Source organism: Leiobunum rupestre, chromosome 4 (genome assembly GCF_980474605.1).
Source record: "Leiobunum rupestre chromosome 4, qqLeiRupe1.1.hap1, whole genome shotgun sequence".
Taxonomy (NCBI): domain Eukaryota; kingdom Metazoa; phylum Arthropoda; class Arachnida; order Opiliones; family Sclerosomatidae; genus Leiobunum; species Leiobunum rupestre.
This window is the reverse complement of record NC_143387.1, coordinates 25623120-25633929: the sequence shown is the minus strand read 5'-3', so window position 1 is coordinate 25633929 and position 10810 is coordinate 25623120. Positions and strand designations below refer to the sequence as shown.

The 10810-nt window shown below is 36.6% G+C and overlaps 1 protein-coding gene across 1 annotated transcript; it reads left to right on the top strand.

Annotated features, from left to right (window-relative positions):
• Positions 1 to 4002: 4002 nt before the first annotated feature.
• Positions 4003 to 8540, top strand: LOC149947264 (ionotropic receptor coreceptor Ir25a-like). Its single transcript, XM_090171342.1, has 16 exons — positions 4003 to 4119; positions 4248 to 4547; positions 4603 to 4781; positions 4883 to 4936; positions 5005 to 5136; positions 5682 to 5849; positions 5919 to 6047; positions 6119 to 6238; positions 6304 to 6516; positions 6589 to 6788; positions 6849 to 6988; positions 7047 to 7296; positions 7371 to 7570; positions 7632 to 7764; positions 7825 to 7952; positions 8024 to 8540. The coding sequence occupies exons 1-16, from the start codon at positions 4104 to 4106 to the stop codon at positions 8170 to 8172; spliced, it is 2511 nt and encodes an 836-aa protein (XP_090027468.1). The 5' UTR covers positions 4003 to 4103; the 3' UTR covers positions 8173 to 8540.
• The last annotated feature ends 2270 nt before the right edge of the window (positions 8541 to 10810 follow it).

The window sequence follows — 10810 nt, the reverse complement described above, 5'->3', positions numbered from 1 at the left end:
ATGGAGGTCAAATATTTCATTGATTATAGTATCAATCCATATTAGGTCGAACATTTTAGGAAATGGTTTAGAAAATTGAAACCTTAAATTTTTTGTTGTATCTGAAAATATTTCGTCAATAGACCTAACAAGGGTTTATGGGAAAATATTTTGTATTCAGCGAAATCAGATAAATCTAAAGGTAAATGATGTTTAATCACTATATTTGAAGTTAACCCTGTTGATATTATGGCAAAATTATATTTATGAGGTCTACGAAACCTTTGGTCAAAATATATCGTCGTAGACTCAATTGACTAATTTTAACTCAAAATATCATTGATTAACGTCAATTTTATTTCTAATAGTATAATTAAACTGTATAAATTCTATTTTCGGTATGCTGCAGTATATCAGGTGTATCTTTCCATTAAGAGTGTGATAAGCTATTAATAATGCAAGTGAACGTGGGCTTAACATTATTGGTACGAGTTATTTTTTTTTAAATTTAAATTTGTTTAGGTTTATCTTTTTGGTCCCTTTTCATTATGGACTATTCTACCTATTCGCGTATTTTATCACGAGCTATTAATTACTATCGCCCAACGAGTTTAGTTATACCCTTCTGATAACGTCGCAAGTAAGTGTATTCGACGCATTGAAATGCTTCAACGCTGAAGTTATTTATCGCTGTAGAAATGAAACATTATGAACTTTAAACTAATAGCCTCATATATCACAATTAACTGGTTGAAATTCAAAATTTGGACCTTGTTAGGACACGGGGATGGTTTAGATCTGTTTGTACCTAGAGTTTCAATACATTGTACATGTATATCTTATTATTATATATTTTATTATTATATTATATTATATGTATTACCGACCCTACAAAAACATGTAAATGTGCATTAATTTAATTTAATGTTTTGTTTTTCTAGCGATATTGTGACAACTGCTGTGTAATAACTTGTTGGTTTCCTGTAAACTGTTTTTTTGGTAAATAAACAACTATTCTCTTATTATAATATATCTCTGAAATCGTAGTTAAGTGAGGTAAATACAGAGCTCGTAGTTTGTTTGGTATTTCGATTCGTTTCTAAAAGTATTTAAGTGAACACGCTTCTCAAATAAAAATCAATAGGTCGTTAAACATTATTGACCCTACCAATCAAAACTATTTCTCTTTAACGCTCAAGTTTTTGACAAAAGATTTCTTCGACGTGTATATTTCTTTTCAATGAATATCACAATTCTTACATTAAATCATGCGCCATATTTAATTATAAACTATTTTATTATAAAACTGTAACGTAACTTCTCAATAGCGCTTTGCAATGACAGCGACGATAATATTCTCACAAGCAGGGCTAAGAAAGGCGAGACTGAAAAATCCCTCAAATAATAATAATCTGGAAAAAATAGTGTATATTATCAAAATCTCTTACACGCCTTAATGGGGCTAACTAGCAATTAAAAACATAAAATGAAGAGATGAGAAAAAACACTAAATATATTGAAACATTTAGAGTTCCTTTGGAAAAATATTTAATGATCGGAGTTCTCTTCAATTAATTAACTATTCTGGTTGCATTAATCGATTCTTGTGTCGTAAGGTACTTAATATGTTTTCTAAATTTGAGAGTGACACGCATAGTGGCTATTAAAGGTAATTCTTAGCAAAGTCGTAATATTTAGCTCGTTTCCCTATCTAGACTAGTTTAAGGCGTAAACCGCTTTTCGCGAGCATTTATGTTTGATAACTCCTCCCTTCTTGGGGCTTTGGCTGACGCGGTGCACACTCGCTCTTGGTTTTTAGGCCAATATTATAATTGAGAAACTTATAAGCACGGAATGCAAACAAACAGTAAAACATGGTCGAGAAAAGAAGGGGGAGGGAACGAGGGCTATTCAGGGATTTTTCTCAAGATTTCTCGCAACTTGCAACGGTACGAGACTCGCGGTCCAGCATTTCAAGTTTTTTATACGAATGAGGACAGGTGTCGCGACACTATAATCAATTTCCACTCTTGAGACGTATCGATAGTGTCGCATCGCCTTCGCGTAGGAGAAGAAATGCCGAATTCCTCGTTCTATTTGCTCCTTCAAGTTCTATTTCTTCACGTTACATTTGGTGCTGAAATTAAATTGGGTAAGTTAATAGCGAGGGCGATAGCTAAAAGCAATTTTAAATACAATACAAACGACAAAATACCTTTTCTCTCGGCCAACTAGTCAATTACCAGTATGCCCAAATTTAAACTTAAATTTCCAATGTTGCTAAATTTACACGGTAAATTACCATTATGCTTAAATTTGGTTGCTAAACTAGTGTTACGACTTAATTTACGCTATAAATTATCATTATATTACGTTGTAAATTAATCACTATCTCTAATTTAGACGATAAATTTCCATAAAAGTTCGCTAGATTCGCAAATTACCCGAAACATGAAACTCGTAGTTGAACCGGAGCAGGAAATCGATCGTAAAGTAACTGTGTACGAGGTATTTTTCTATTTTATAAACACGCTTGACTAAAATATTTACTGGAAAACAGCTCCAAGCAGCAGGAACGTTCCTAGGCGCAAAACAAACAAATAAGGAAATATGAATTTATATACCCGCTTAGCAAAAAAGTGAGATAATACGAAAAGCCTTTAATGCAATTGTAAACAGAATGTAGCGTTCATTAGAGCGGCGCTAGCACGAAAGAAAAGTTCTGGAAATGAAATAGCGACAGATCAATGTTATTCATGCAATTCCCTTAGTAACACAGAGAGAGAGAGAGAGAGACACTACGGAATAGGAGTGGCAGGAAATGGGAAAATTTAATAGTTACCACAAACTATTTTAATAAAACATGAATTGAATAAAATATGAAAAGAAAATTTCATTTAATAATTGGAATGTGTATAAAATATAAGTCGTGTTTATGTTAGTTTCATAATACTCTTGAATCTAAGTACGGTTGTATTGTTAGATTTTTACGGAATAAATCGAAATACAGAGCTAAATAAGATAATACAGTTTATTATGACAAGGTACAAAAAGATACTATTTTATCTTATTTAGCTCTGTATTTCGATTTATTCCGTAAGAATCTATAGCAGAGCGTGGTTGCGATCCACGAACCTCTGTTAACATGTATTGCTTTAGATTTTATTGTAAATAGCTCATTCACGCAAAAATATGAAACGGTTAGTGGCGTAGCCCGAATTTCCATCCTGAGGGGTGCACAATAGACTAAAAAATTAAAATTTATTTATACAAGCTAATAATTAAGGGTTGAAGATACATGTAGCACTGGGTATGCCACTGTAAAAAGTTCGAGAATACGACTATAATACATTTATACGTGTATAATAAAATATAAATGGAATTTAGACTTGTAACAGCGTTTGAAAAAAACAGCGTACTCGCCACCAAACCGAAACATGCAACGCGCCTCATAAATTTTAATTAATAGTCATTTTTAATTTAACATTTCAAGATCTGATAAAGTAAAATTAAAAAAAATTAGTTAATTTTTCTTTACGTCACAAATGATATATTTATAAATCGAAATTTCAAAATTTCCCAGTTTGAATCAGTAACAACATGGCTTAGAAATGCTATTGTCTTTATAAAAAATAGGAAACTTCTTTCATATTTTATGATATGATCACTAAAAATTGAATGTGGTAAAAGTCTTCGGGTAACTAACTTTAAAAGCTAAATGCACGTACCTTAGGGAAATATAGGATAGACTAAATACTATTTATGTCACCATGAAGCCTGATAATTAAAAATCGATTATTGACCAGAGATGATGTAGTGTATTCAGCTAGGCACAAACGCCACATAATTATCTAACCATTAAAGCTAATTTTGGTCAAAATAAATAAATACCTACTATAAATTTTAGGGTTGATGTTAACAAGGTTGCCCCTTAAAAAACTTGTCCCATGAAGGTCAGGACCCTACTCCGTTTCAGTATCGGGCTACTATTTTTAAATAACTTTTAATTGTTTTTTCAAGTTGTTCTGGTTGACGAGAATAACAGTATTCCTAAAGTTGCGTCAAAAAGTGCGGCAAATTCCATCAAAGATGTCGTCATCGACACCATCGACATTAAACCGGGAATGACAGAGGAAGACAGTACGTAAAATAACATATTTATAAAGGGAATTCACAGAAAAAACAAAGCGGATCACTTATAAAATAGTGAAATCTAAGGAAATGTTAGTCTAAAAAATACGATAACAAGTCATTTTATTCCCCGACAGTTTGTAAGAGCATGTTGGAAATGGCACCTAGCATTGTCATCGACGCTACCCGGGAAGGCGACGCAACCGCTACTCAAGGGTCGAACCTGGTCAAAAAAGTGGTCCGCAAACTGGGTATACCCACCATCAGCGTATCGCCCACCTTCAGTCCCTGGCCCGGCGCTCCTCCCGATGCCGCGGAAGCCGAATATCTGGTCAAAGTGCTGCCTCCGGATCTGACCATCGCTGGGGTGGCCAAGAGTATCGCCAGCACTTTCCAAAATTGCAAAGCCATGATGGTGGTACACGACAGCTCCTTCGGTAAGTGCTAGTGGTTTCAGATTTGTCATTTAATAATTGATATTATTTGTAACAGCGCTACAAAATAAGGTAGGTCTAATTTTCGACAACATCGGTTGCGCAGTGGCCATCGAGAGCTTCGACAGAGAGAACGTGAACCAAACTAGAAAGCTGATGGAGAAAATCCAGGCCTCTGACGCGGGAAACATTTTTATTTTCGCCGAAGTTAATACCATCCAAACACTTTTAGAAAAGGTACCGCAGTTTAGTCGCATTAATATTGAATTAACGAACATTTTAGACTCCACTATACTTTAAACGTTAAAGTTGATCACTGTTTGTTACTGTTTTTAAAGGCATCGGAGATGTTTTTGTTCAAAAACCATTACAGCTGGTTTGCTATAACAAAAGTAAAAGCGAAATAAATACGCGGGTTTCATTTTACATACTTATTACAATTATATTTCTTGAACTCCAGGAAAACATTAAAGACGCGAAAGTGCTATGTTCGAATTGCAAAGATGGCACAGTGGTGTTCGCCACACCTGTTGTACAGAATGAAGCCGACAATCTGGAATTCTCAAGAGCTGGTTTGGCGTACGATGACGTAGTAAGTATTCCAAAGCTAACGTTTTAGGGGAGAAATTGCCATAAGATTTATTAGATTTCTCTACACCATCATTTCCATCTGTATATTCAAGATCCAACATTTACGGAATTTATTTTTTTCAAAGGTTTATCTTTCTCTAAAATAATATAAAGATATTCGTAAGAAACAGGCATTAATTATAGCCAGTGGTGGTTCTGTAGGCTTAAGCTTAGGGACCCGGATTCTTGAAAAAGAGAGATATCCGTGACGAAGCTAGAACTAGGTATGGAGGCCACTGAACGTTATTGTGAAATTTGCATAAAAGTACCACTTAGATATTTTACACAATAATGAATTTGAGTGTACGGTCGCGTTGGTTTATTTATCCTACCAGTTGTTACATAGATCTGATCATAACTCGGGAGACTTGCTCTTAGGTTAGTAAATCATTTCACTGAAGCTGCTTTGTCGGACATAAATTATCACTACCTCTCTTGGTTATCTTTTGCCGTTTAAGTTAAAGTATAACGTTTAAGATTGACACTAGTAAAAAACGTGTTATCTAGGTGTACAGCGCTTTTCATTTTGATTTGACGCGAAGAGTGGCCGAATTGGTGACGAAGGACGTCGGCTGGCCGGCAAAATTGACCTTACCAGCAGACTGCGCGACCGCATTGACTGATGAAGCCAAAGCCGAGAGAGCTAAAGCCAAACTGATGTCATTACTCGAAAAGGTAATACAATTATAGTACTTTCTGTAAAAACAACAATTACCTTTAAAAGTGAGTTTCGTTAAAATACAGACGCCACTGAAAGGCGCTTACGGGGACATTGTTTTCAAGACAGGCAACGCCAAACGAACGACGGCCTACCAAAAAATTCAAATGCAAGTAAATAAGGGCACATTGAATTCACCGGATTTCAGGACTGAAGTGAGGAAAATTCATTTCACACCGTCTGTAACTAGCCATGACCCAAACTAATACCTAAAAAAATTCCACAGCCTATTATATCATGGCAGGCAAAACTGGGGGAGAAACCGAAAGAAGAGTTGGTAGGTGGTGACGTCACTAGTTTAGCGAAATTAGACGCCGTTCCCATGTTCAGAATAACCACCGTCCACGTAAGAAATGTGCAGTGTAAATTATTATCCAAAATGAAGCGTTCTAAAATCTCCGTATCAACCAGGACCCGCCATTCATCTACGCGACGAAGAAAGAGAACGGAGAGGACTCTTTCGAAGGATTGTGCATCGATTTGTTGGAAGAAATCAAGAGGGTGGAAAAGTGGGACTTTGGGTATCGGATGTTCATCAACAAGGAAAATCGGCACGGAGACCTGAGTGAATTTGGAAGCGGAAACATTACTTGGAACGGAATGATTGGTGACGTTGTCAATGGGGTAAATTACGCTAGAAGTCCAATCACAAATACCATTTTACAAAATTGAACCATAATTGGAACATTTTCGTAGAGGGCAGATTTGGCTTTGGGACCCTTGGCTCTCATGGCGGAAAGAGAAATTGCAGTGGACTTCACGGTTCCTTTTTATGATCTGGTAGGAATCTCCGTTCTCATGAAGAAGAACAACCCCAAAACCGATCACTTTAAGTTTTTGACTGTGCTAGAGGCTAACGTATGGGCTTGCATCATCGGAGCATATTTCTTTACCAGGTAAGAACTCCTACAAGAACTAGCGGTGTAAAAGAAAACGAATCTTTTCATAATTCACAGCTTCCTGATGTTCCTGTTCGACCGCCTGAGTCCGTACAGCTATCACAACAACAAAGAGAAGTTCAAGGACGACGAGGAGACGAGGGACTTCAGCCTCAAAGAATCTCTCTGGTTTTGCATTACCTCTCTCACTCCTCAAGGTGCAGTTCTAAGACTACTCGGAGGAGATAATATTGTATTGATTACCTTTCACCGCAGGTGGCGGGGAGGCTCCGAGGAATCTGTCCGGTAGGTTGGTGGCGGCCACTTGGTGGTTGTTCGGCTTCATCATCATCGCTTCGTACACGGCCAACTTGGCCGCTTTCTTGACGGTCTCGCGTCTCGACACCACCATCGAGTCACTGGATGATTTGGCCAAGCAGTACAAGATCAAGTACGCTCCCGTTGAAGGCAGTTCCTCGAAAACCTACTTCGAAAGAATGGCGTCCATCGAAGAGCGATTCTACGAGTGAGCGCCGTGAGACTCAAAACACATTTAGAGTTGAAACTGAATTGTTTTCGTTTGCACATAATGATCCATAGAATCTGGAAAAACATGTCCCTTGATGACACCCTGAACGAAACCGAGAGGGCCAAATTGGCCGTCTGGGATTACCCTGTCTCGGACAAGTACACAAAAATATGGTGGACCATGAAGGAGACGACGTTTCCACTTTCGTACGAAGAGGCTATTAAGAAAACTTTAGACTCGAAAGGAACTCAGGATGGTTTCGCCTTGATTGGTGAGTTCACAGTTTCAATCTGTAAAGTACCCAATGACAATAGCGCTAGAAATATTTCTAGCCGAATCTACGCGAGTACGATACGCCGCCATGGAAAACTGCGAGCTGAGACAAGTCGGCCCCGAGTTCAGCAGGAAACCACTCGCTCTGGCCCTACCAAAAGGATCCGAGCTCCGGGAAAGACTAAATAAAGCGTAAGACTTCGAAAAACCAATTTCAGCTGGCGGATTAGAAATATAAAATTTCGCTTTCAGAATCCTCATTCTGCTGAACGACCGGAAGTTGGAAAGTCTGAAAGACAAATGGTGGACCAACAACCCTTATTTGAAGAAATGTGAGAACGAGAAGAAGAAAGGCGACGGAATTGGTCTCGACAACATCGGTAAGAACCGTTTCAAAAACGCATCACATGACGTTACGAGCAATAACTGAATTGATTGTTTCTACTCGTAGCTGGTATTTTCTTCGTCATGTTCATCGGTGTCGCTATGGCTCTCACCTCACTTATTATAGAGTTCATATACTTTAAGAACAAACGTAGTGCCACTAAAATTATCAAAATTAAAGACTTCGGTCAGAGCAAAGAGCCCATCAGACGATAACATGTCACCCGAGGAAAAACGATTGCCAACATGTACATCAATATTTAATCACCCAATATTCGATGAATTAAAAAAATTGTACCGGAAATTACAAAGTAGTTTGATGACGTTTTAGGTTTACAAAATTTCATTTCCAAACGGTTTGTCTCCTGAGGCCCTATTTATCACATTGGATGTTCTATTTTTCGAAAAGAACACCACACATATTAAAGATATCCTTACTAGTTAGTTATTCCATTGAACTATTTTTAGTATTATGAGCACACTCTTAATTATTATAATTTAATGTTTTTTAGAATTACGCACTGAAGTGACCGTCTAAATTTTCGTCTTGTTATACTAGTATTCTGGGAAATGTTATTTTTTAATGAAAATTATCCAACAAAAGTTTTAGAGCATAATAAAACCACATTCTTCTAATTTTAAAGAAAATAAATACGTTAATTTCGTATTCCATACAAATACATTAATTTAAACCTACACTTGGCTTGTTGGCAACTCATATACTCGACGGTATGTTAGGTTATTGGCCATTATTTACGGCCACATCAGAAAAATCAAATCAGGTCACGGACAGCGGGGTGTTTTTGGTGTGAAAGTTTAAAGGGAAATAAATTTTAAATATTGTCTTCCATTTTATCACGAAAAATCTACTTCAATCTAAACTTTAATTGTTGGATTAAATAAATCTATCGAATTTTATATTTTGAAGTAGTTTTTAAAAGACTATTAATCCCATAACTATCCCACCCTTTTTAATAACACATTTTAAACCGATAAAATAATAAATTTCGATGCTCCAATTATAAGTATGGTTCTAAGCTAGCTCGCTGATTTTAGATTAATGCTCGGGTTTCGTTGAACCATGGATAGTAGATTTTAGAGGATCGGTAAAAAGCCGGGTTTTTAGCCCCCGTAAACCAATCACACTAAGGGAGTAGAGGTCGGGGACAGATAATCATTATCCATGTTTAAATTGATTTTTTTCGGGAAAAAATGTAAACAAAGAAATTTACCGGTTAATATTTCGGAAAATTATTAAAAAACATGTATTATTCGTAAAATTTGAGCTTTTTATCAAAAAAACGTCGTTTTTCCGATTAATTTTACAAATATATCAAAAAATTAATCGGATAATACAGAAATATAAATTACTTGATCAAAACGTTTTACGAATAATTTTGAGAGCTTTATCTATTGAATAAAAGTTAACCATCCCCGACCTCTATAAGGGAGTCGTCCAAGGTTATTTGAAAAAAAAAAAAACAAGTATCGCTAAGAGTGGACGATACTGTTCGAAAATTTTTTTATAGATTAAATATGATATACTAAATATCAGTTGATAGTTTTTATTGAATTAAAAAAACAAAATTAAAAATTACTAAAATATAAAGCGCAAAAAATTACGTAACAATATCAACCGCATTAGATTGCCATTTTGAAATTTTAAGATCACGTGGTACAAACGACCTTGCAATACTCCCTCGTAGTCTCTCGAGCTGATTGATACGCGGGGAGAAATAAAATGCACTGTGGAAGGGTATCGAAAACCTGTCCTCTTAATTTACTGTCCATGGTTGTACTATAGTTTTGGGTTAAAGGGCAACAACGTTGCGGTGGGAAAACTAACTGGAAGAATCTGCTCAAACGGCACTGTGTCACTGAAGCTCATCATTCTAGTGCAGCAAGGCAGCGCCACCCGGTTTACTGAGCCCTTAGATCTCTTGCCAGGGTTTCACCTTAATCACAGTATCACGGTGCCGCTTGAGAAGTTTTCGGCCACGTAAAATAAAATATTGCGTAAATACCGTTTTCTGTTTATTATAAACGTTCAAGCCTTCCCAAAGAAAACTTTATTTACATCAATTATTCTGTCAAATATTAAGAGTTCTATAAAGCGTGTCTCGCAAACAATTGGTGTGACTTATCAAACCCATTCATAAGCACCGAAATTCAGGTCGAGCCTGGGGCCACATAGGGCACACGCCCCCCGAAACGAATGGATGTATATATCATTTTTTTAGATTTTTTAATTTTTTCAATTGTGTGCCCCCAAACAAACTCCCGGCTACGCTACTGGGTCAAGCCGTTAAACGTTCGTAGCTGGCCAGAACCAAGGGGTGACAAAGAGTAGGAAGTATTTGTCGAATTGAAGAAAGTAATGTTTCTACAATAAGGGGTACTTGTAAGTCGCTCCCATCTTACTCTCTTGAAACGCTTGAATATTTGAAGCTTGATGACCAACTAGGACTTTATTATTGGGAAGGTCAAAAGGCAGATGAGGCACGTATCGAAACTATTTAAACGTTAACATTTGTTGTAAATTATTACACCACCTCTCCTTAATGTGACAATCGAAATTGTTGGAATCGAGACAACATATTTACACATTTTATGGTATGCACAAAACTTATAAAATAAAAAAGCGTTAAGTAATCATAACTTCCGAGTAGACGCGTAACGATAAACGACTCACTTGCCTTACCGAAATTAGTTATAAATGCGCTACTGACCAACGGGCTTAAAAATGGAGGTACTGAAGCTTCGTTTTATATAAAAACATTGGAATAGAACAATCAGCAATGAAAGGAAATTGCCTTTTCCATACCGCCCCTCCAACGATATCACTCCATTTCCG

Coding starts and splice junctions, on each gene's coding strand:
- LOC149947264 (XM_090171342.1), top strand. Junction 6,239..6,303: donor TCAGAATAACCACCGTCCAC/GTAAGAAATGTG, acceptor CGTATCAACCAG/GACCCGCCATTCATCTACGC. Junction 6,517..6,588: donor TTGGTGACGTTGTCAATGGG/GTAAATTACGCT, acceptor ACATTTTCGTAG/AGGGCAGATTTGGCTTTGGG.